Source organism: Zosterops lateralis, assembly GCF_965231275.1.
Source record: "Zosterops lateralis genome assembly, chromosome: 5".
NCBI classification, from domain to species: domain Eukaryota; kingdom Metazoa; phylum Chordata; class Aves; order Passeriformes; family Zosteropidae; genus Zosterops; species Zosterops lateralis.
The window spans coordinates 3,486,856-3,513,440 of NC_139766.1; the positions used below are offsets into that span (position 1 = coordinate 3,486,856).

Below are 26,585 nucleotides of genomic sequence, written 5' to 3' on the forward strand. Positions count from 1 at the left end.
GTCTCAGATATGCATCATATAGATAAGAATCCCAGAATGGTTTGGGTAGGAAGGGATCATAAAGCCCATCCCATTCCACCCCTCTGCCATAGGCAGGGACACCTCCCACTGTCCCAGGTTGCTCCAAGCCCTGTCCAGCCTGGCCTTGGACACTTCCAGGGATCCAGGGGCAGCCACAGCTTCTCTGGGCACCCTGTGCCAGGGCCTGCCCACCCTCACAGGGAAGGATTTTTTCCTAATATCCCATCTAAACCCGCTCTCTAGATGGGGCTGGTGCAATCCCTCTGTGCCTGTGTGTCAAGAAACTGAGAGTGTCCTCTCCTGACTTGCTTTTATCATTAATTCTTCCAAGTGGGAAAGATTGTCCTTGTGAAATTGCAAAAAAAAGTCTTAGAGAAATAAGTAAGAGTGGATGATTTTCAAGCTGTTCTTCCTCCCTCCTTCATCCCCTATAACCCTTGTTTTAAAAATCAGACACAGCAACAATTCACAGCAATATTTCAGACAGGTTTGTGCATGTATTTGGTACAAACAAACAAAAATATGTGCATTCTGTTTCATAGAGCTTACATCAATCTGGCAGAACCTGAAACACAAAACAGAAATACTCCGGCTAATAAATACATCTGGGGATGAAAAATAAAAATCTATACATAAAAAAATTCCCAATGTTCTGCTAAAGAAAATGTACACTTATATACACACTGTAAACAATAGTAATGCAACCCAGCTGCAGCCCAGCTCAGGCTGACAGGGACCTCTCTTCCCTTGTGGACTTGGGAGAGTCCAGTGACACAAAAACTCATTTTCCACCCTCAACTCTTGGTTCCTTGAAGCAGCAAGGTCTGACAATGCAATTGTGACACGGAGCCAGTGCAGTGAGGGGGGATCTGATGGATAACTGAGGTGCAGGTGCTTTGGGAAATGGCCTGCCCGGAAAATTTGCTGGAATGGGGCCATTCCCTCAGCTGGTCACACCCTTGTGGATCCAGGGAAATCTGTGAGATTGGAATGAATTCACCTCCTGAAAGTCTGAACCTGTTTTTCCAAACTTGGGAGAGCTTGGAAATTCAGGGATTCAGGGAGAAATGCTCAATTCCAGACACTCAGGCCATATTTCATACAAGATTTTCCTTCCTCCCCTGCCAGCAAAGACAGCCCTGTCTCCTCTAAATGAAGCTCTGCATGAACAGCCTCAGAGTCCAGTCCTGGCACTGCTTCTGATGCAAGATGCCAAATGAAAGTGGGGTGAAAACCAAGTATTTTGCCTGAATGCAGCAGAGCAGAGCTCAAAGCTTTCCTACAGCACCTTCCAGGGCATCTCTTGGGGCCAGATCAAATACAGTGAGTAACTGAGCCAGAATTTGGGCATTTATGTGTGTGTGTGTGTGTGATGTGTGTGCTTAAACAGACTTTTATTTTCTCCCCTCTAGGTCTGTAAAGAGTTGGGATGGAGAGGCAGCAAACCTCCAGACTAATCCTTTTTTTCCTTCTTGAAAAGCTTTCAAGGGGCTGGAGGCTGTAAATATAAATATTTCAATATCTGGAAAAAAAAGAAGGAAAAGTATATTGAAAAGATCAGGGAGAAGTGTAAGCAGTAATAGCAGCTCATTTATGGGAATGCACTGCTTGCCAGCATTTGCTCAATCTTAATTTATAGAGGGATGTTTGCCTGGTATTTTGGGAGTGACACATTTATATGAACACAGTGAAGGGTGTGTGTGTGTCTGTCTGTCTGTCTAGTCAGGGATGCATTCAGAGACTGTCCTCTCCCTGGTCCCTTCTCTGCCACATCCCCAGTGCCTTCCATCAGGATCCCAAAACCACCCAGGAAACCAGTGACAGCTGCAGTCCTCACACTACAAAATGACTTTTTGTGTCACCCCATCATCACTGTAAGGTCTCACTTCCCTTCAAAGCCAAAGAAACAGGGAAAAAAAAATTGTATTTCCCCACAGAAGTTCTCACGGGGTGTTGGGAAGTTCCCTGCTTTGGTTGGGCAGAGCTGGCAGCCTCAGGCTGGTTTTGCAGATGCTGGAGATTATGCAGGTGGTTGTGAGTCTGAGTTCAGTGTTAAGTGCTGGGGTTTGCTGCTGGGAGGAAAATATCTGGACAAAATCTGCTGGTATTTGTGCAATAGTTGGTCCAGTTTGTCCTGCATCAAGTAAAGGGTGTTGTTGAGACAGGGCGAGCTCCAGATATCTTGTCTCAATATGCACTGCACAAAAGAGTAAAAAAATAAAAAAACCTCCAACTTCTCTCCTGTTTTGTTTTCCTTTAATCAGGAACATCAGCAAATCAGAACATCAGAAAGAAAGGTGACATTCTCCTTGCTGTGCCTGGGAGCCTTTCATCCTCCTTTGGCAGCCACCCTTAGTGGGATGAGCTGGATGTGCTGCAGGCACTGCCATGAAAGGCTCCTCGTGGGTTTGAGGGGCAGGGCTGATGTGGAGCAATCTCCACCCAGGACACGTTCAGTGCCATGTTTCCACCCCTCAAGACTTCACATCCCTGTTTTTTAGTTCCCTGGCTTGAGGCACTTCACCTCAGATCCACTCTCTGCCTCCATCACCTACGTGTTTCCTGCTCATGGCTTATTCTGATGGTCTCTCCTTGGGGCTCATTGTCTGAAATTTGATTAAACCACCCTGAATTTTCAAACCAGTGCCTGCAATCCATGGCCAAGTAGAGTTTGGGTGACCATATCCTGAGCTGCCTGGTCAAGGTGGGCTTGCCATGGCTTCAGCTCCTTGAGTTTCCTGGAGGAGGTTGTGGTGCCCTCCTGAGGGGTGCTCACACTCTGGGACTGTGAGCAGGGAAAAAACCCCAACGCTTTAATTGTCATTACTCTTGACACAACCAAAGCAATTGTTGGCAGCCACCAAAAGTTTGATGTATTGAGCATGTGGGAAATCCCTTGGGTGAAGGATCTTGAGTGTGACCCTGACTGGGGAGAAGATCCCTCTACTTGAGGGAGTTCCCACTGCACCTCAGCTCCACTTCAGCCTGGACTCCATGGGGAGTAGAAATGCAAACTTCCAAACTCAGCCACCCCACCTCTCCTGAGCCACAGCACAGGCTGGCTGAGGACCCGCATTACAGAATGACAGAACCATTAAAGTTGGAAGAGACCTCTTGGATCATGGAATCCAACCATTAACCCAGCACCACCCCATTCACCATCGAAACATCTCCTTAAGTGCCACATTTGCATGTCTTTTGAACACTTCCAGGGATGGTGACTCCACCACCGCCCTGGGAAGCCTGGACCAGTGCCTGACCACCCTTTGAGTGAAGAAATTCTTCTTAATATCCACCATAAATCTTCCCTGGCACGACTTCAGGCCATTTCCTGTTGTCCTGAGTGAAGCCCCTGGGATGCATTTTTATCCTGCGTTTTTTGAGAAAAACAGCGAGAGCAAAGAAGGGGACAGGAAAGTTTGGGGATGACTGACACCAAAAGGAGCTGGTTTCTCTGTGTGTCACAGGTGGATGTTCACTAAAAGCAAGGTGGGTTGCAAGTGTTTCACTGGAAAGTGAAATGCAAAATGCTTCACAGGATGGAATTAGAGGAGAGAGACCTGCACACCCCTTGGCGACAGTGCACACATCTGGAATACTCCTCTGGCCTAAAACCAGGTGATGTGGAAAGGCCAACGCTGTGGCCACTGCAGAGACGATGACTGAGGGCTGGGATCCCTCCACTTTGCTTGGGAATACCCCACTCTGCTCTCCCTCCAAGGCCAAGCCCTTGTCTGGACATCCTGTTCAGGACCTACAAGCTCCCAACCCACCCACATAAAGGATCAGCTGCCAGTTACTGCTTGGCAGTGTCCCTCCTGGATGCTGCCTCTGGATGGAAACATGACCACATGTACTAAGGCAGGGTTGGCAACTTTTGGGATCCAATCTTTCCATTTGATTTCACTGGTGTTTTTAAGGCAAAGGAGACATCCTGGTTTCCCTTAAATGCACAGCTTCTTCCAAAGCCAAAGCCAACCATCCACCAGAGGAGACAGCTCTTGCCCTAAGGTCATATCCACACCTTCTCCTCCTGCTGTGGCTTGTTAGAATGGGATATGCCATTGGCTCTAATTTGAGGAACCCACAATCCCACAGAAGGGGCTGAGCTCCGTGTGGGGGATGCTTGGACAACCTTTGGGCAACTGCATTTAATACCTGATTGCTTCTTCCAGCCTGACTGACAGACCCACAGGTGGTATCCCTCCATGTTTCTGCTGGATACCTCTAAAGAAACCATCAACAGCTGCCTCAGAGGGTTCAAATATCTGTTTCTCTCAGCCCACAGCAGTCTGTTAAGTCATGAGTTTGGTAGTCAATGGTTTCTGTGAAATCATGAGGGATCCCAATTGAGACAGACTCCACCTCTGTCTTGTAGCTGGCTGTCACCCCCCCTTTGCTGGAGCCACCCCGGATTTTGTTAGAAAGGCTGTTCATCTTCTCCTTCAACTGTGTGGATGCTGGTTTCTGGAAAGGGGTGAGCATTTTCCAGCCCTTGAAGCTGAGCGTTCGCCTCTTACTGGCTCTCTCCTGGAAGGAGGAGTTAAATATGAAGGAGCTGTTCAGGGTGTTAATCCTGGGCCGTAGGTCTGTCTCTGAGTCCTGCACTGTGCTGTTGATGGAGGCCCCTCTCCAGTGGTGGTCGTAGACCCTCCAGATGGGCCGTGGCCGCCGGTGGCACTGGCACTTGAGCAGCCGGATGAAGGCGCGCTTGAACTCCTTGCTGGAGCAGGGGTAGATGATGGGGTTCACGCAGCTGTTGAAGTATCCCAGCCAGAAGATGATCTTGAAGACGATTTCCGAAGGCTTCAGGGATGGGAAGAAAGAACCTTGGGAGAGAGATTGGAAAGAAATATGATTAGAGGAAGTGGGAAGGATGTGGCAGAGTAAGGTGGTAAGGGTGGTGTGGAAACTTTTGAGCCCCTCAGGGGAATCCTCAGGGCTTTGCTCTGGAATAATCTACCATAGAGTCTCCCCAGCTGGGCTGAAAGAAAAGATTTCCCACATGGTGACTAGCAACACTATGTGACATACCTCAGTTCTGTTTTCTCCACATGTCCCTAGTTCTCGTGGTTTCTCCTTTCCCTGTTTCCTCATTGGGTGTGGTATCCCTGGTGGCCTGCCCCATTTCCCCTCTAGGGCACTGCCCTTTGCCCTGCTCTTTTTACTGCCCCTGTGCCCTCAGACCATTGGTTCCTGGCCCCACACTTAACCCTGTGCACACCTTTGATCCTGATCTTTTGTCCCTGATCCCTTTGGCGTGGTGGGTGTAACAAACCCTCACTGAAATTCCTCATACAGGAGGCCCTTCCTGTCTTTCCTTTGCTGAGCTGTCTGTGGGGTGTGTGTGTGCAGGGACTGGAAATGGATTCTCCTGTGTCCTACTCTGAGTGGCTTCTGAAGGAGATGCTCTGAGAAGGCAGCAGCATTTCACCTTCCTGCCTCACTGCTACAGAGTGGTGATCAATCCAGTCTGCAAGAGCTGAGATGTGTAGAAAAGGCTGACAGGGTGGTGGTGGTGGTGAGACCCTGGAATATGTTTCCTAGAGAAATTGTGTCTCCTCACCCCTGGAACTGCCCAAGGCCAGGTTGGATGGGGCGTGGAGCAACCTGGCCTAGTGGAATGTGACTTTCAGGTAATTTACTGCCTCCAGACTTACAGAGTTCAGCATAAAAGTATGGCCACAGCCCTGTCACCTGCACGCAGAGAAGGACAACACCCCTTCACCTCCTCCTCTCATGTATTTTGGGTCATCAGTGTCACACACCCTCTGTTCAGATTCTGTGGTGATGCTAAGGGGGGGTGTTAAACTGGGCTTAAATAATATCCACTGCCCCAAAGCTTGTCCTTGATACTTTAAAACACTTTTATCCACCCAGTCCCTCCTTAGGTTTTTGCAGTTTCCCAGTGGTTTTCTCAGTGAAAAAGCTGGAGATTTTTTCTTTTTTTGAGCCAGAAGATGTCAGTGTTGCTCCCACATGGCCTCAGAACAGCATTCCCCACTTGGATCTGAAATAACTTTCTGACTCAGCCTTAATTTCTTTTAATTTTAGCTCCAGATGACAAATCATGCCAACATGTGACTGAGCGTTAATTTGTATTTTAGTAAATAACATTAACTCCAGATATCATTATTATTTTCCCCTGTGCTCCTAAGCCTGGTGTCAAAACAGCAAAACAGGTGCCAGGAGCCAGAAAATCCTGACTGAAACTACATTAAAAGATCCTCAGGCTGTTTGCTGAAGGAAAACCACCCTCCAGGGAAACTCAGAGAACTGGTTCCAGCAAAGCTTTCATACACCCATCCCTAAAAAATGGAGATATTTCAGCCAGACTCAACATTAGGTACGTGGGCAACTCCATCACGGGCATGTGGGAGAAGACAGACAGATCCCAGCATTTTATGGTGGCTGGGTTGGCAAAGTAGCTTAAATATCTTCTGCAGGCCCAGCCAAGGCAGGCAGGAGCTCAGGCTGGCTGTCAGTGTGTGCTGGAGGGGGCATGGAATAAGGACAGTGAGCAGGACTGACATCTCTGTGCTGGGGAGACTCAGGGCCTTCCTGGAAATGAAGCTGCATTTGCAGCTTAATGAGCAGCTGCTGGTGGTGCAGGCAGGGGCTTTGAATGGAGCAATGATCATGGAATCATGGAATGGTTTGGGTCGGAAGGGACCGGAAAGATCTTCTCATCTCAAACCCCCTGCCCTGGGTAGGGACACCTCCCACTATTCCAAGTGGCTCCAAGCCCCAACGTCCAACCTGGCCTTGGACACTTCCAGGGATCCAGGGGCAGACACAGCTTCTCTGGGCACCTGTGCCAGGGCCTCCCCACTCTCACAGAGAACAATTCCTTCCCAATTATCATATCTAACCCTGCCCTCTGTCAGTCTGAAGCCATTCCCCCTTGTCCTGTCACTCCATGCCCTCATAAATAGTCTCTCTCTCTCTTCCCTGTCAGCTCCCTTAACACAAGGGTCATTTTTATAGAGGCAATGACCCCACCCTTGGTTGTTTTAAAGGAGTTTATTCTCCTGGGGACAGTGCTGAGATCTACAGGTTGGCTCTGGGCTGCTGGAATCACCAGTTTTGATTTTAACCTCACCAGAAACACCTCCCTAAGTGACAGCCAGGAGCTTTGAACCACCTCAGTGGTGCTGGGGCCATCCCCCTTTTCCATAGGGCCCCCAACCCACCCTCCTGGCCCTACAGGAACCATGGATATGTCAGGAAATGGGACCTAAGGAAGATGAAGGACTTCATCCAACATGCAATCCTGCTTAGTCCCTTGCCAGGGAGAGGTTTCCTGCCTCAGTTTCCCCACAGAGAAAGGGTTAATTACTACAAACTCTTCCCAGTGTTGCTGTGAACCCTGTTTGCAGCGTGCTCTGGGCTCTCAGAGGAGCTGCAGCTCTGTGAAGCATTTTTTAGCTTCAAGAGAGAGGAAAACAAAAAACTATGGTAACAAAGCAAATAAAAGAAGGGTCTCTTTTTAAATTCAGCTGGTAATTACTGCTTGAGCCAGGCTACTTAAGAGATTGGTGCTTGCCTAAACTGATGGTTGCTAAAATAATAACTTCTATCTGATGTTTGGCAGTTGAGGGCACAATGCAGTTTCTGTACTATGTGCTTTGTCTTTTGCATTCAGATAGAAAACACAAATTGAAAAGGAAAAGAAGCCATGAATTCTCTGAATTTCAACTCTGGCTGGTTTTCACCCAGTGAGAACCTTGTGTACATATGAAGACAAGGGGCCTATTACCATCCTCATTACCATGCAAATAAGCGTGCCCCTTGGGAGGGATGTGTCCTGAGTGCATCCACAGTTTCCTCATTTCCTCACCCTGGGACTAACAGAACTGGGCAGGGAATTCCCAGAACAGCTCCTCTGCAGCATCAGAATCTTCTGATGGGCACTGGGAGGCTGCACATAAGAGGATTTGAGGGGTCTTTTTTAGCAAATGTGTAAAAAATCAAAGAAATCAGTTCTTGCTTTCATATAGTCAAATATACAGCAACACTGAGTTTTTGGGCTGGGCTTTGTAACATTTCCTATATAAGTAAGTGAAAGTCACTACTGAGTGAGGGACACTTGAAGAGCTCTGTGATGGACACAGAAAGATGTGTCCAAGGTGCAGAAATACAGAATGTGAGTAAAAGATCAGGAATAGCATCATTAGAGTGATGCATGAGCACTTCAGTTTGTTATCTCAGTGTAAGAGCAATTTTTTTGTGATCTGGCCCCCAAAAGCATCAAGGCCAGTAAAGGGCAACATCAAAGAACAGGAAGCACGATTTCTGTAGGATCTTTGTCACAATCCAACAGGAAACCTGGTCTTGTTTGAAGAGGAGCTTTTGCTGTGCACTCCAAATCAGCCTTCTGGGCACCTCTCCTGGGCATCCAGCTCAACATCTCATGGGCTGAGGGAGGAGGACATGGTGTCACTCACCCATCAGAATTTATAATAATAATGCAGAGGTCTTAACAGTCCGTTTGGGGAGTTTATTCCTTCCACCATTTTATAAAAGATCATCCCACATCTTGCAAAATCTGAATTTGACACAGCTGGGTCAAGGCAAGGGCTGTATGTTCTGCAGTAACCCTAAATAATTATCTTCAGGAGCATTCAAAAATTAAGAAAGCTGCAGGTGAGTTTAGGAAAAGCCTGTTTGCACCTTGCAAAGTGACTGCAGTTACAGACTTAACATGATCTGAAGACTGAACTTCAAATTTTTGGTGATGCAAAAGTTGAGCCAATAAAGTATGTGCTCATACTTTTTTTTTTTAAAAAGAATTTAAATTAATTGTTAATGTCACTCTGCTCATATTTTGGGAAAACCAGGCAGGTAAAAAATCTCTGGAGCCATGGGCATGCTTCCCAAAACTGTGACGTGCTGTGGTGGGTGGCAGTGGATTCAATCTGTGCAATCTGCCCTCCATGGATCCAAACACATATCTAATTTTTTTTTTTAGGTTGTTTGAGCTAACACAATCTCATGATCTTTCCTTGCCTGCCCTTCTCCACCCTGCCCTCCCCATGACTCACTGGAAGGTGATATCACTTGGATTGTTTGGAAAGTTGCTGGTCCCAGTGTTCAGCGCTCAAGAAAAGCAAAACAAGAAGAAAAAAAAAGAAGGACACAAATGCACCAATGCTAGTGGAGCCAGTCCAATCTAAATTCTGGCCCTGGCTCCCAGTGTACAGCCAGAATTCATGAGCAGGCTTAGTTGGCAAGGGCATCTTTGTTCTAAAAGGTCCCTGCTTTGCAGCATGTCCTGAATAGTCCACAGCACAGGAATGCTGCAGACATGGGAGCAGGTGGGCAAAACAAAGGGACAAAGTCATGTCCCAGTGCTGCCCCAACTTGGAAATGTAAGGACCAGCAGGACTGCTCAACACTGATTAAAGTGTTGCTGTTGCTTGATGTGGGCTTTGTATCAGGAATGGGCTTGCAAAAAATAGCTTTTTGGAGAGCTGGAGAGGTATCATCACAGGAGAGGGAAGGTGAAACCTTCCTCAGGAGGTGGTGGGTGAACAGCTAAGAGGACATGGTTCATCTCACAGCAGGTTGCTCAGCTCTGGATGTCCCTGCAAGCAGGAGGTAAAAATTGATTGACCAAACTAATGGAAAATTAAAAAACAAAACAACAACAACAACAACAAAAAGTGTGAACCACACTGTTTCTGAGTTAGGAAGCTCCAGAAATCCATATGTAGGATTAGGATTGTGGTGGGAACAGGTTTGCCATCACCTGAGCTTCTCCTGGATGTGGCCTCAAAGGTTCAGGAGAGGATGTATCAAGCAGCAAGTCGAAAGAATTGCAGCTGGTAGAGAAAAAGCCCTGGCAGAGGAGGTAGCACAGCTGGTCACTGTGGGTCCTCCTGGTCAAAGGAAGTCAGATAATCATGGAATGATTTGGGTTGGGAGGGATCATAAAGCCCATTTCATTCCACACCTTCCGTTAGCCCAGGATGCCTCAAGCCCTATCCAAGCTGACCTTGGACATTTCCAGGGATCCAGGGGCAGCCACAGCTTCTCTGGGCACCCTGTGCCAGGGCCTCATCACCCCCATATTCATAAACCTTTTCCTTATATCCAACCTAAACTGATCCTCACTCTCTTCCTTCCTTTTTTCTGACTCTCACAAAGTAAATCAATTAAGTTTGCTCCAAAATAATCATGAGCCAGCCCTTTCTGCTCAATACCCTGCTTGCATGTCTCCTTGCCATCTCCTTCCCTGGCCCCCTGATGCAGCTGCCAAGCTGTGGGAGAGTGGGCTGGATTTCAGCTCCAGGACTTCTCCCAGTGTGTGGGACTCAGATTCTGACTGGTCTTTCCTGACCTCCTCCTCCTCCGTTCTCTATTAACCACCTCCATTGGGTATTTGTAGGCACATCAGGGTCCCCAGAGGGTTAACACCTCCTTGGTGTGTCTTGGAGTGATCAGGGAGTTCACTGCCCTTCTAGGATGGATCCAAGAGCTGCTTGGCCTGGGGAGGAGGACAGCGTGTTCACAGCCACTCAAGCATTTTCCCTGGAGGACGATGGCATTGGGATATCGGGTGGAATTCCTCAGGCCTGTCAGCCCTCCAGCCAACCCCATAAACAATGTCACAGATAAGCAGCAGCTTCCCAATGAAAGCCCCAATGAGCTGCCTGCGTGTCTCTCTGCTGCCTGTGTGTCCAACTTCTGCATCCTGGTCTGGTCTAAAGAGAAGCAGGGAGAAGCCACCACTCCCCTGAGCATTGCTGACCTTCTAGGCAGTGTTTTGTCCCAGTTCATGGTTGGAGGGATGCTCCCGGAGAGCCCCTGGCCATGCCAAAGCCTGTGGTGAAGTGTGTGGGTCCTGGTGGGGAAGGAGGGAAGCTTTAGCTGTGATGGAGATCAGGGAAACTTTTGTTCTGGTAGTGGTGGGCAGATTTCAAAGGGAGGAGAAGCCAGTCAAGGGCTCTGGAAGACACCAACACTCTCAATCAGGATCTCAAATTTGAGGTCTGAGTGTGGTTTGTGTGTCAGCAAGAGAAGAATAATGAATCAGAGCCTTATTCTGGTCATTCACTGTCAAATTCACGGCCCCCAAACCTGTCTCCCAACATTTAGGAGTATGGTCCTAGAGATGTCCCCAAAACTTTTCTCTAAGGTGCTGCACATCAGTAGGACTTCGACCAAAATTGCCCTTTATTCCCCTCAAATATTGGAGATCTATTCATAGTAATCCTGGGAATTTGGACCACTAGTGGGAGTCATTGGTGTGAGGATGTTCACAAGGCATCAAATTTCCTGAAAAGTGTGGCTCTTGTGTGTCACCTGAGTGAGTTCAGGCACCTGAGCAGGTCCTGAGGCTCCTCTTAGAGGGCAGATTTTGTGGTGAGAATGGAGTGATCCATCTCATCCTGAGTGTAAGTCACCAGACAGATGGATCACACCAGGTTTCAGATGACTGGACTCAGACTCCTGGCTCGTGGGCAACCACATCATGGGCATCCAAGGTTATTCCTGATGGATTTCAGCCTGAATGTCAAGATCATCTGGTGATCTGGTGCTCTCTGAGAAGCTGCCAAAGCTTCCCATGCACCAGTTTCTCCCTTGTGCAGGATAGGACTTTGATCATGGGAAGAATTTCATCAGTGGAAGGTGAAGTGAAAAGCCACACAGGTTCATCTACACTGTTCCCTGACAGAAACTTCACAAGTAATTTCAAGAATTGTGAATGGTGCTAATTTGCTTAGCATGGTCCAGCCAGACCCCTCCAGATGAATTTGGTCCAGGGAACAATTTACTCCAGAGCCCATCCTTGAAAGAACATAAGGAATTGACTTTGCAGCCCCCCAGCACTGCCCCAGCAGACTCTGCTCCCTTAACCACCTCCAGATGCCCTGGTGTCACATCACAGGGGATGGAATGCAAATCTTCTGCTCCACACTGCAGATCCAGGCTGGTGGGCTGCCACAGCACCCCCTGCTCAGCCAGAGATCCCCTGTGGAGTATCTCCTCTGCTCTACAGCTCTTGCTCCAGGGGCTTGAGTTTTCCCCCTCTTCCCCCTCTTCTATTTCTGTCCTTTTTTTTTTTTTTTTTTTTGATAGTGTAGCTGCTCTTAGTTTGATTCCTGAGCAAGTTGTAGCTTAACTTGTAAATTTCTGGATATTATTGGGGAAGTGCTTTTGTGATATGATTAGAGACAGGTGAGGGGCCCCAAAGAAGGTTCAATCATGCAACCAGGGAATGGTTTGGGTTGGAAGGGACCTGGAAGATCATTTAAGTTCCACCCCCTGCCATGAGCAGGGACACTTTCCACTGTCCCAGGCTGCTTCAAGCCCTGTCCAGCCTGGCCTTGGACACTTTTGGACACTTCCAGAGATGGAGCATCCACAGCTTCTCTGGGCACCCCGTGCCAGCTCCTCACTGCCCTCACAGGGAAGAATTTTTTTTAAATACTTAGTTTAAACCTACTCTCTTTCAATGTGAATCCATCTCCCTTTTCCTGTCACTTCATGATTTTGGAAATTGTCTCTCTCCATCATTCTCACATGCTCCCTTCAGGTGCTGGAAGGCCACAATTAGATCACTCCAAAGCCTTCTTTTTCCAGGTTAAATTATCCAAATCCTCTAATATATCATCTTTCTTGAGAGGGCACTGACCCTTCATCTGGGGACTCACAACTGAAATCATCAGCAAATCCCCAGAAGGTAATTTCATCCATTGCATCCTCCTTCCATAGACCTGGATGTCCCATGCACAAAACCTTGCCCTGCAAGGAATACACCATATTGTGTCTTTTGTGAGGAATCTATAAAGAAGAAAATTATGTTTTAAACACAAGAATAACTCAGGAATTGTGGCCTGCTACTGCAGAGGGGCTGATACAAGGTCTGTAGGGAGAAGCTGTACCTGCAGCACACAGTGGGTACCACCAAAAGAAGCCCTGAGTGGTGCATCTTGTCTGGCTGGACTTCTCCAAGGTTTTCCATATGGTTTTCCACAGTCTCCTGGAGAAACTGATGCACTTTGGTCTGGAAAAGTGATCTGTGCAGTGAGTGGGGCACTGGCTGACAGGGCACACCCAGGGAAGGGTGGTAAAAAAGCTTCTCCCCAAACAGGCAACCTGTCACCAGTGGGATCAATATCGCTCCCAACGCTGTTTAATATCTCCATAAGTGATCTGGATGATGGGATCAGGTGTATCCTGATGAATTTTCCCGATGATACCAAACAGAATGAGGAAGTGGACACTTCAGGAGCAGGGGCCACCCTGCAGGAAGACCTGCATCAACATGAGCATCAGCAGCAGAAATGAGGAAGGAATTGTGACACTCAGTTCAGTTTTAGTCCCCACCAGGCAAAAGAGATGTGGGCAGGCTGGAGAGGGTCCAGAGAGTGGCCAGGGAGATGATCCAAGCACTGGGAAGCTGCCATGTGAGGAAAAGCTGAGAGAACTGAGCTTGCTAAGGTCTTGAGAAAAGAAGGCTGAGGGGGACGTTTTATCACTGTGCAGCTACAAAGAAATTATGACTCCCTTTTTACAAGGAGTCACCTGGAAAAGATGAGAGGTCATGGGTACAAGTTATTCCTGGGGATATTCCTATTGCACACAATTTTTCGCCATGACGATGATCTCCCATCAAAATAATTTACTCAAGGAAGTGGTGGATTCCCATTTTAAGATTCAGCTGGACATGATGCTGGACCCTCTAGTGCAGATTGTGCTTTTGCCAAGAAAAGTTGGACCAGATGGTCCTTCAGGTCCCTTCTAACCTGGTATTCTGTGCTTCCATGAGTTTTTCCTGCTTCTTGATTTTTAACAGCTCTGTGGACTCTGCTCAGGCAGGACTAGGCAGAGGAAAAAGAGAGAAATTTTGAAACCAGACCTGGGCTTGGATACTGCAAACCAAACTTGGTAATAAATCTTTTAAATGGTTAAGGAAATGCCTTCATGACAGAATCACAGAATGCTTTGGGTTGGAAGGGACCTTGAAGACCCTCTAATTCCAACCCATACCCTCAGATCATGCTGCCCATTAACTCACTTCAACAGTGCCCTGGAATAGTCTTTTTAGCTGCTTGGTTCATCCTCCAAGAGGAAGGTCTGGGCAGCAGATTCAGGACACAGACAGTGCTGAATTAAGCATGGTCAACAGGAAGATGGACTTCGAAATAAACCACAAAATTCAAAGGAAGACGAAGATGTAGGCGTTTGACATCTGACTTTTAGTACAGACTCCCTTAAAGGTAATATTTTTGCAGTGTGTCTTGTGCTTGGGAAAGATATATGTGTGTCCAATTGCCTGTTCCTTGATTCGCAAATAATAGCCTCCAGCCCCAGAGGGAACCTTAAAACAAATCTTAGAATCATGAGACTCAGCAAAAGGACATAAATAAAATTAGGAAAGAAAAAAAAAAAAAAAAAAAAAAAAAAGACAAGATTGACCAGTCTGACAAATCCAAAGGGAGATATCAGGAAGGTTCTTATTTACCAGATGCAAATGAAGGGAAAAAAAAAAGTCTCCTGAGAGAAGGAAAAAGTCAGGGCAACCGAGCTGCATGTCAAGAGCTCTTGTCCTGCTGTCTGAGCAGGAAGGAGACTGGATTCCATGTGCTGATGTTGGAGTGAGCACGGCTGAGATCAGGGATGGTTCACCAGAGGAAACACGCTCAGGGCAGCCTTTAAAAAGAAAATTTCCATCTGGCTCGGGATCTGAACGAACACAATGGCCTTGTGGGGTTGCTAAGCTCCCTCCAGGGCAGTGCAGAGCTCGCTCAGAGAGGAGCATTCCCAGGGCTCTGCATTCTCCAAACTGGAGCATCCTGAGCTCGTGCTGTGCCTGAGCCTGGGAATTTCTTCCCTGAGCACACCTTGGGGCAGCACAGCCTGGGGAAGGAAAACATTTAGAGGCAACCTGACTTGCTGCCATCTCAGCAGGAACAAGCCATAGATAGAATGTCTCATGGGCTAATATCCAACCAGAGGCAGTGATAAGACAAGAAATGTTCTTGAACTGAAAGAGGAGGGATTTAGATGAGTTACCAGGAAGAAATTTGCTCAGAAGGTGGAGAAGCTCTGGAATCACTTGCTCAAAGAAGCTGTGGCTGTTCCTTCCCTGGAATTGTCCAATGCCAGGTTGGACAAGGCTTGGAGCAACCTGGGAGAGTGGAAGGTGTCCCTGCCCATGGCCAAGACTAGAATGAGATCTTTCAGGTCTCTTCCAACCCAACCCATTCCATGATTCCATGACAAACTGTTAATGCTCAATTTTTTTTGCAGGCTGGCTCGCTTACACTCTAGTTTTCCATGAACCATTTACTAGGCCTTCATGGACTGTCAAGATCTGGAGAGCACAGTGTGGGAATTACTGTTCCAGACTACCCCTTGCATTTATTGACAGTGGTACTTTGTGGTGAGCCCTCCAGTTGCCTTCTGGTGTTCAACTCCTTTTAACACCTTCCTTAAACCTCCCTTTGCAAGGAACTGTTGTTCTTTGGTGGCTTCTGCCAACACAAGTCTGGCTTCCACTCACCTCCAAGATAAAATGTCCCTTTTCTACCAAGCTGCCTCCTCCACTCTGCTCAAAAACATTGAGAATGTCAATTTTTTTTTCCCAAATGAAAAGGTAAACTTGGGAAATCCTGTAGAAAAGGAATGGAGGGGAATGATTCTCAAGCAAGCCATCCAAGCCTTGGAAAAACCACTGTGTTTGCTGGGTTGGGCCCAAGACTACTCTTTGTTTTTCCAACTCAGAAGTTCTTTTCTCTGCACTTGGTTTTCTAAGAATGTGAACTCACCCGCCCCGTCCTGTTTACAAGCTCGTAAATATGTAGATCAGATTTGGCTGCAGGGTAGGCCTTGGAAGGGCTGAATCCTGCTGGGAACACATGGCATATTATGTACAGCGAGGCCAGATCTGCGCTGCACAGAGGAAAAAGGCAATTTTTCATCGGGACCAACCCAACTCAGGGAAAAAAAAATTGTAACCGGAGCAAAACACACAAATCCTGACTTCAAGTTGAAGCTCAGGCTGAGCAGAATTCACCTGGAGTGGGTGAGTGTTGCCAGGACCCCAATACAGGGGGTTCTAGAAGGTCTAGAAGGATCCTACAGTGAGCCACTGTGGAGGCTGATGGCTGGGAATGCTGGGGAGAACTCACCATCATTGGGAATGTCAGCGTTGGGAAAACACGGTATCGAGAGGAAGTGTGGGAGCTTCCTCAGCCCATTTCCACCGTGCCAGCCCTGAGGGCTTTTCTGTTTGTATCAGAACTGGGCAGACAGGACGTCACTGGCCGTGGAGCCTGGCACTGCAGCCAGCCCGTGTCCCCTGGTGGCACTGCCAGCTCTGATGGATGCTGGACAGCATCCTCCAGAGAGCCGCTCCGCCACGCCCAGGGCCGCGGCGTCATGGAGGAAAGGGTGGGAGGGGAAAAAAAAAGGATGGGGGAGGCGGATATTTTCAGCTCTGATGAAAAATTGTGGCTGGTTTCACAGGCTCAGGAGGGGTTATGCAAGACCAGCCAGCCAGCTTCTTGTTTCTTTTCAGGCTTTGAGGGGAAAATCCTCCAACGCCTGCCCTGTTTCCGCACTCGGCTCCAAGGCACGGCCCTTTTGGCTTTAGATTGCATGGAAAAATCCACAATTTCTCATCACTCACTTTCTCTTTCTTTATGTTTTTTCCTGCGATAAGAAGGGAAACTTAAAACCCCAAACCATATTTCCGTCTTTTCCCCCAACCTGGAAATATTCAGGGGAGATAGCAAAGAGTTGGTCTGTCTCTCCCCAGCCCTGAAAGACATTTTTCAGGCTGATATGAAGCTCTAAACACATTGCACTTCAAAAAAAAGACATTTTCTCCCCTCTCTCAGAAAACAATGGGTCAGTGGAACTGAGCTCCAAAAATACATCAGGAATGGTGAGATAACAACATCCTCATCACTCCCAACAGTTCCTGAAGCCCTTAACTTGAAGGGATAAATTCTCCTGTTAAATTCTGCACTGATTGCCTGTGAAGGACCCCTCTCACTCAGTCCTTTCCCTCATCTCCATGGGGAAGGTCACATCTGTCTGATGTGACCACAGAATTGTGGAATGGTTTGGGTTTGAAAGGGCCTTAAAGATCATCTCATTCCAACCCCTCTCATGGGCAGTGATGCCACCACTACAGCAGGTTGCTCTTACCTGGTTATTCAGCAGTGATGCACTTAAGTGATGCACATATTTTGACACAAGAGGCAAAGATTGGCTGCCTGATTGTCTCATCCATAGAGCTGAGCCTGGGACAAACACAGAGACCATGCTGGGAAGGACCAAGAAATGTGGGTGCAGACCAACCATCACATCCCAGTGGTTTTGTATCAGCTTTACAGCCACAGGGAATTTTAAGGAAGTATTTCAGGAGAGGGAAGGCAAAAACCATGCTGCATTTGCCTGGTTTAAATTCCTGCACAGGGCAGTGGGATCTCTGCTGAGGAGAGAAGAGTGTCTCAAAGTGTCTCATTATGGTAATGAGGCTCTCTCTTCATTGACATGCTTCCTGCTCCATCTCACCCTTATCCCTATTTATTTTTTAATTTCTGAACCTGAAGGGAAAGGATGAAGATTTGCATTCCATTTTCGTGGCACTTTGAGTACTCCCCATGAGATTCTTCCTGCCTGTCTTCCACTTTTTCATTGGATAAACGAGTCTCTTTGCTCCCATGCTCTTCACTCACTGCTCAGAAATATCAGACATGGCACATGGGGTACTCTCCCTGCTTGATATGGCTTTGATTCCTAATCAGCTCCTGGATATGCAAATTTTGCACATTTACTTCTCATTCCAGGGAAGGGACTCTAGGTAGGCTTTCAAAGTCTCCTTGAGAAAGTGCTGCTTTTGTGGACAGCCCTTATCAACAAAGGAATCATCCCAGGAAATTATTATGCTCTCTTTTTTCCATCATCATCAACCAGTTCCTGACTTGCCACCTCCCTCTTCAGTGACTTTGATGTGCTCTTATTTCAAGGGAACAAAAAACCCATGCCATATATGACTGGCTCTGCTTGTGCACTTCCACCAGCAGTGCTGCCTAAAACCTGGGGGGACTGTGGGGGACATTGGAGGAGTCTGTGGGGGTCCCAGTGGGTCCCCAAGGTGTCTTGGTCAGAAGATCTTTGAGCAGAGTTGTTCAGTCCCCTCTTAGTGCAATGAATTTAAGGCTGGGTAAGGAGACTCTGCTCTTGCTGAGGCAGGACTGAGCTTGCCTTCAATGCAGATCCCCTACAAATTTCTTACAGATATCCAAAACACTGAAAAGAGCAAATTCCCTGGCAGCTGAAGCCATCTGCCTCAGACAACACCACTGACCTGCTTCTTTGATATTATCAACCTGTTCATAATTAAATATCCTGCACTACTGAGTGAAGCTGAGCCGTGGGATGATCCCGAACATAAAGGTTGTGGCACAGATTTTAAAAGTTATTACACACTGAACTCTCATCAAACTCACGGGCATTAAGCATAAAAATATCTTCTGAACATGAAAGTTGCCAGCATCAACCCCAGTACTGCATATATTAGCAATAATGTCAGTTCTGGATCAGTATTTGTGCTCACCCTAAACTGTAGCACGTGGGAACATTTTGGTTAAATGATTCATTGGAGGAATGTTTTTTCCTTCTAGGAATAAGCTGATGAGTTGCTCCTACAGTCACCTACCTCACAAGAATGGCTGTCAGGGCTGTTGGCAAAAAGACAGGTGTGATTCACCTGGGAGCAACATGTCACAGGGAATTTATAATAATAACTCATGCTCACATCATAAAATGCCAAGAATGGGAGCAGGTGAACCAGACCAAGAGATACTGAAAAATGGAGGTTACTCATATGGAAAATAACATCCCTTTTATTTGCCCACAGAGCAGAAAAGAAGCCAAGGCGACAGAAAATGCTCTGAGGAGCTCTACAAGGCAACACAAAGGTCTGGAAAATTTGACTTAGACCCTGAGATTAAAGGGTCTTGATGTATTTGCATCATCCAGGAGAAACTGAAGTGATTTGCTCACACTTCATGGTGAAATAGAGGAGAAGCTGTTTCTGATAGCAAACATATCTTTAATCTAGCCAAGAATGGTAGAAAAATTTAGTGGCTTGAAGTTCTAGCTAGATAAATTTACTCCGGGAAGAAAGCAGTCATTTGTAATAGCAAGGATATAAAACAATTGGGAAAAGCATAACTGGAGGCAGGGATTCTCCATTATTTGCAGGGCTGAGTTAATGCTGAGTGTCTCTTCAGGGAGAAAACTTTTCTTTGAGTTATGGAGGAGTTGAAAAAATTATTGAATGAGGTGCTAAGGGCTGCAGGAGTCTGTGAATCACTGCAGAGAGTCAGAGCAGTCCCTTCAAACCTTGAAACTCCATCCCAAAGTGTGGTGGGTCTTGAATATAAAGGAGTTGTAAAAATTATCCTGACACAGAGAGCTTCAGACATTATAAGAGCAAGAACTATTTAAAAAACTGCTTGTCTGCTCCAGAAATTGCTTTAATTAGGAACAGCAGTGACCTTTATTCCTCGCTGTAAGATCTCTCCCTGTGTTCCACACGTGTGCTGTGATGTCTGCATTTCTATGCATTTGATTGCACTTAAAGGCACTGACAGTGAGTCAAGCATCCGTGTCAGGGGGTTTAATTTGAGCATAATGAAGGTTTTGCTTGTTGGAGATCATGTCAGCATTTAATTAATTACAATGAGCTACACTGTTGATATTTGAGAGCGGTTAGTGTCTCTGTGCTCTCACGTCCAGAGTTAACATCCTTTGGTGCACCAGTAATTGCCTGGGAAGAAATAAGCACTGCAGAGGCCGTTCTGGGCCCTTCCTCACAAAGAAAGCTGCTGGCACTTGCTGACACAGGTGTCAAGGTCTGCAAGGACCTTGTGAATGCCATGAGCAGAGCCCTGAGCCAGCTGGGAGATTCATTCAGGTCCCAGCAACATTAAAGCTCTTTTTTTTTTTTTTTTTTTTTTTTTTGTGCTGCTGGGGAAATCAGTGTGTGAAATTCAGTGTACTGGGTATCTGGAAGAAATTCCTCTCTTTTTTGATGGTGAGGCCCTGGCACAGGGTGCCCAGAGAAGCTGTGGGTGTCCCTGGATCCCTGGAAGTGTCCAAGGCCAGGCTGGACAGGGCTTGAAGCATCTTGGGATAGTGGAAGATGTCCCTGCCCATGGCAGAAGGTTAAACTGGATGATGCTTGAGGTCCTTTCCAACCCAAACCATTCTGTGGTGATTCTGTGAGATACTGTGGGAAGCAGCCTGGGCTGTCCTCGTGGTGTTGGGTATCTGACTGCTGATACAGCCTTGTATCTGTGGGACACACAGCCCACCTGGGAGTGGTTTAAGGACTCTCCAAGGAGCTGGAAAAGCAGATGTATTAATGGGAAACACCATGAAAAAGGGCTTTTTTATTAACATGCCTTTCTCCTGATGTGTGAGCTTTCCCCTCTCAATCCAGCAGAATATGGATAACCAAGATCAAGAGCAGTAAAAAGCCTCAAACAACCAAAAGGCTTATTATAATTATTATATATTATTATATATTATCTTCCTTCTCACACCTAATGCTTTCTCTGAGGACACTGTTTGAAGATTCCCATCAAAATATTCTCTGTTCTCTATCAGGGCAAGGAAACAGCACCTGCCAGTGACTTTCTCCTGTGCTTTCCTCCCTGTGGTGACATTTCACTCTCAGGGACAGGTGCCAAAGGGCACAAGGTTATCCCTGGCAATGCCCCAAACAGACATGGCCTTATCCATGCATAGAGAAAAACATGGACAAATGAAAGGCTGGCATGTCAGTCCTGACCTGGTAAAGAAATGGAAATGTCAGCTCAGAGTCCTTCCTTGATAACAGCACATCCATTTGAAACAGGGATAGGCTCCAGGGATCCCAGTTAACATTCTCAGACAGTTGGAAGGATGAAAGGTGTGTGTTGTCTGTATGGGAGTCTGGGATAAAGAAAGTGGATTATGAGACTGGGGTGATGGGGCTGTTGGGTAAGAGGAGGCAGCAAAGGCTGAAGTATTAATCAGGAATTGGATTTTGGGTGATTTTATGTCACACTGCTGTAGGATGGAAAAGCTTTTCCTCTCAGTGATAACCCGCTCAGAACTAACGTGTAGTGATGCAGATTCTGCCTGGATTACAGGAAGCAGCAAAAGCAGATTTGCACACTGCAATCAGTTTCACAACATCAGGACAGCCAGAAATTCCTGTGTAACAGAAATACTCCACCACATGCTCATTTCATAGATCTATTTCCTCTGATTTGAGGTCAAGGGAGGGACAAGATCATCTTTTAAGACAGTTCCCATCCCCAATCATCTACAACTCCACAAAGCCAGTGGGTCAAATCCCCATGATTTTAATGTGATGAGATGGAATTGTTAAGACTTGATTCTTTTGCAGAATGTGTCAATCCATGCTCAGAAACAGAGCGACCTGGAAATCCAAATGTGTGATTTGGGGGGAATATCTGTGTTTGATATTTGTTTTCTTTCAAAAAACCCCCCAAAACCCACAAAACCCAAAACAACCCAACAACAATAAAAAATTAATGAAAATTTCTGAGGAGCTATGATTTTTTTAAAAAATGAATTAATAGAACTTCCAGTGCACACTGTTGTCTAAAAGGGATTCCTGGGAACCTGACAACTACCAGCTGACATGGAAACAGTTGTTAATCCATTGAGAAAACCATGACAACAGTCAACCACCATTAGGTGGATCTGCACTGTGGGACAGCCTGCTCTCTCCTCTTTCCCAAGCTTCCATAGCCACAGAGTGCAGAAAATGCAAAGTCCTTGGTTAAGGACATTCCCTGGGCTTTCCCTGGACTGAGCCACACAGGAGTTCAGGCAGTGGAAATCCTGCAATCCTTGGAATTTATGAATCTGGCTGTCTGGAGTGTCCTGAAGTCCTCCAAATTAACATACTTGTAGCAGGAAAGCCTTGAAGCATGAGAAAAATCCTTTCTGGAGCCAGGATGCTCAGAGCTTCCAGGTTACTGGCGTTGGATCCAGGAGTCAATCCCGGGTTAGCCCGGAGCTGCCAAGGTTTCACTCTGATGGCTGCATGGTAAGAAAGCCATGGAAACTTGGCATGGAAGGGCTGCCCTGGAGCTACGAGGAGTGATTGAAGTGGAGGCTGTTAAACCTGGGACGTTTCCGCTTGGTTTTCCAACTGGCGTTTCCCAATGAAATCCTCTTTCGCTGGCCACCGCCCAGACCAGCCACTCTGGAATCTCGTAAATCTGCATAAATGCTCCACTCACTTTGGCCCACTGCACTCAGGAGAGTGGCAAGTGCTTTGCAGTTGTGCAGGAGGTTGGAGCCCATGACCCAAAATGTTACAACAAGGTCAAATGTGACCAGTTTGCATTTATTGCTGACTCTGGATTGACACTGGGGAGCGCTGGACCTTCTGGAATAACTCATCAAGGAAGGAGACAGGGAGAGATTGCACAGATGGATCTGTTCTCCATTCCCACTTTAACCTCTGCTTAATGGTTTTCTTCTCTTTTTTTTCTAGCTCTTTCCTCACATATATAACGCATCATTTCCCAGCAATTTAATGCAAGAGATGCAATCAATCACCTGCAGGCAGCTAAACCACCATTTCTGGAGCTGGAATAGCCACTCTCAGGGTTTGAAAATGCAAATAGAGGCAGGTTTTGTGCTTTGCAGCAGCGTGGATGCCACCAGACATTTCAGCCCTGCACTCCTGGCTGCTGGAAAAGCCAACACTTCCCTCTCCAGCCAGGCTGGATGGGGGCACCAAGTTGGCTGCTGATTTGGAAGAATAGAAATGCAGCAAGAAATGGCAAATTGAGTCTCTTACTCTTGGTTTCTGATGAGACTGCAGGACAAAATGCTTCTACTCAGACAATTTCACCTTCTGTTGGAAGAAAGTTCTTCCAGTTATTTGAGATGGTCAAATCATGCCTTGAGAAATGGACACTTCCAGGGATGGGGCAGCAACAGCTTTTCTGGGCCACCTGTGCCAGGGCCTCACCATCCTCACTGTAAAAAAAATTGCCCTTAAATCCCATCTCACCCTACTCTCTTTTAGTTTAAAACTGTTACCCCTTGTCCTGTCATTACAGGCCCTGGTAAAGAGCCTCTTTCCATATTTCTTAAAAGCCTCCTTTAGGCACTGGAAGGGGCTCTGAGCTCTCCCTGGAGCCTTCTCTTCTCCAGGTGAGCACCCCCAGCTGTCCCAGCCTGGCTCCAGAGCAGAGGGGCTCCAGCCCTTGGAGCAGCTCCATGGCCTTGTCTGGACTCTCTCCAGCAGCTCCAAATCCTTCTGCTGTTGGACTTGGGGCTGGGGCAGCTCTGCAGGTGGGGTCTCACCTGAGCAGGGCACAGGGGCAGGATCCCCCCTTTCCTGCTGCCCACATTGTGGGATCAGCCCAAGATGTCATTGGCTTTCCAGGCTGTGGCCACACATTGCTGGGTCACGTCCAGCTGTTCATCCACCAGCACCCCAAGGGCTGCTCTCCCTTCATCCCCCAGCCTGTACTGACATCCTGCCCTGTCCTTGCACTGGGTTATATAAACAAGATGAAGAAGTTGGGTGACATAAATTATTCCCCTGGGTGACAAATCAATCCAGAGCCCACTGATGGACTCTGCCCTCAGGGAAGGAAGAGGAGTTGGACCAGCTCAGAGATTGCTCCCTGGAGGAGACCCTGGGGTGAAGGTGGTCTCTGCCCTCCTCACACTCTGGAACATCCATGATCCTTTGTTTGCTCTTTTCAACCTCCCTTGGCTTCCTCAGAGACTTCCTTGTGGATAAAGAGGCCTGCTATCAATTAGGCCTGTGAGACAGCTGGTTATAATCTCCTCTTTGATGTCCTGGCACTGAGAAATCCCTGGATGCTCCCACTGAGAGAGAGGAAACAGCCCAAGCTACAGGCTGACCCCACAGACTGTCAGCCTGGGAATCTCCCAGGTCATGAACCTGCCCCTGATCCTGCTCTGCTGGGGCACTGCTGTCCCAGCTCTGGCCAACTTCAGGAGTTTTGGGTGACACCAGCCATGCCCAGAGCACCAGAGAGGGATTTGGAGGTAACACTGGGAGGGATTTGTCCTTGTGCCTCATCCTGACCTGGTGCCATAAATTTGTTGGTTGCCTCTTTTACTCACATATTGGAGGAGACAAAAACAAATTTTCATGTGGAGAAAACTCATCAAATTATTTTTTGCCAAGACAGATGAGAGAGAAAGAAAGAATTTGGAAAACAAAGGCAAAGTTTCAATATTGAATCTTTTCTAAGCAAACCTTTTCTTTTGGGGTAGGGAGGAACACACATGTCAAAGCACTTCATACTAAAATTTGCTTACATTTAAGTTTACAAACCAAACCTAATCAAAACTCAAGAGGGAACAGGACATTATGGGCCATTTTGAAAAACAGAGTTTAATTTTCTTTTGGCCCAACTCTTCCCTCACTGGATTCTAAATCTGTTGATAAAGGACCATTATCAGCCTTCTGGATCTCCCCTGGGTGCTTCCACATTCTCATTATCCAACTTTTCATTGAAAACATGCACATTTTAATGCTTGATATTCTTCTGTACATCTGCTGTGCAGCACTTGTGGCAGCCCCACAACCTAATGGTGCCCAGAGGTCAATGATGTGCACAGTTAAACTCATAAAAACAAGGGCAGTGAAGTCTTTGGAGTGAGGAATCATCATTTTACAATAGGAATTCCAGCTCCTACACGCATGTTCCTGGATGCAACTGCAGTCCAAATAGATTTTATTAGTAGGAATAACAAATAACAAATTGTTCCCAAATGATCACATTCTTTGTTGTTTTGCTGTTTGTTTGGGTTGTTTAATTTTTTTTTCCTGTTTGTTAATGGCAATAAACAGCTCAATTTGCTTTTTATTTGTAGGCTTTTTCTGAGTGGTTTTGCAGACATTCCCAAATTTAATGGAAACATCTGCCTAGTGGGATGGGTTTTACCCCGTGCCAGTATTTGGGAGAATGGATGGCTTAGCCCTGATGTCAGACTTGGTGATTTCTACTGAAATCTGAAGGGCCCAAACTCCAGTTTACCTGTCAAAACCTTCCACAGTGTTTCTGCTTCCTGCAGGGAATGAAATGAAGCAACAAGCAATAAGGATAACCAAGGAGAGGATGAAAACAAGGGAAAACTTGCTAGTGCTGAAACTTTTCTGAGTGACCCGCCCAGCACCAGCAGAACTGGGACAAAAAAGACATTCAGAGTGGGGTGGAGACCAACAGCCACTCAAGGAGGAAGGATTTAACCTAAGGGAGGAAGAAAAATCTCTGGGTACAAAGATGCCAGGGTGACAGTGGTGACCCCAATGCAGACACCTAAATTCAGTCTTGCTTTGCAGAGCCTTTAAAATGCCCACAGCACCACCTGGGTGCCTGCCAGACCCTGAAGAGGGTTTCTGCACCTACAGCTGGCTCAGTCCCTTTGTCTCCTCACAAAAAAAGTTATTTCTCATGGACTCTGACACCTTTTTCAAACGTGTGTGGTAGAGCTGCCTCCTTGATGATGCAGTTTGGAATAAAAAAAGGTTCCTTAGTCCCCTATGAACCTGAAGTGCAGTCACTCCTGGGCTGGAGAAGAGTGAGAGGAAGATGTTTAGAAGTGTCAAGAAATAAACAGGGAGACAGAAAAATGGACTTTCCCAGACCATTTTGCTGAGGTGGTTGACCCTGTCCCCATGGTGACCATCAGGGAGTGTTGGAGAGGGAGGATGACTCACATCTGGCAGGGGAACAGCATTTCCTCATTCACATTTCAGCACTGCCAGATGGAGACATCAGGGCTTTGAGGTGTGACTCCTCCAGTGACCTGGGGAGATGTTTCCAGCTGAGTTTGGGTGAAGGATCCTATGAAAAATCCCTTATGGAAGATCGGTTTATGAAATTAACCCTGTGGTACAATCCCGAACATGAGTTTGCTCATGGCAGGGAGCAACCATTTATTTTTTAGACACTTTTCCTTGGAGATCTCTGTGGCATGGCCCAGAATTGTCCAAACCCAGTGCCAGCTTCACAGGCAGAGCACCAAACTGCACAGCCTGGACAGAGGCAGCCACAGGGGACATCCACTAACACAATCCAGTGGTTCTTTTCTCCATCTCTTCTCCAAGTGAGAAGTGTGATCTGTCAGGACTATTGCTAACAGGGACATCAGGGCTATTACCACAAAGAACTGCTTGCCCAGACACCCATTTTCCTGCTGTATCTTCAAGAGTTTGAGTGTAAAGTACAAGGCTGGTCTCCCAAAGCACCCAGACCATCAGTGACCTAAAGGGGAGTAAATCCAGATGGATCACTGGGGGAATATGGATGGTAAAGCCAGGAACAATCAATTAGGTGGGATGGATTCAACAAAAAGAGGTTACAGAGGGAGAAGACCTCTAAGAAGTTGCTCACCAGAAGGGTGAAATTACTCAAAGAAGATGACATGGACGCAAACCTAATGAATTTGGAAGGAGACATGGATGTGTTCCCACTGCAAACAATAAAATTTCCAAGAACTGGATGCAGTGGGAT

General features: G+C 46.9%; 1 protein-coding gene across 1 annotated transcript in view; it reads right to left on the bottom strand.

The window, feature by feature from the left end:
• Nucleotides 1–503: 503 nt before the first annotated feature.
• Nucleotides 504–26,585, bottom strand: part of ADRA1D (adrenoceptor alpha 1D) — a 39,505-nt gene continuing 13,423 nt past the window's right edge. The window contains exon 2 of the mRNA XM_083861213.1: nucleotides 504–4,850. Within this exon, the coding sequence (XP_083717339.1) occupies nucleotides 4,282–4,850 (569 nt within the window). The 3' untranslated portion in view covers nucleotides 504–4,281. The remainder of the gene's footprint in view (nucleotides 4,851–26,585) is intronic.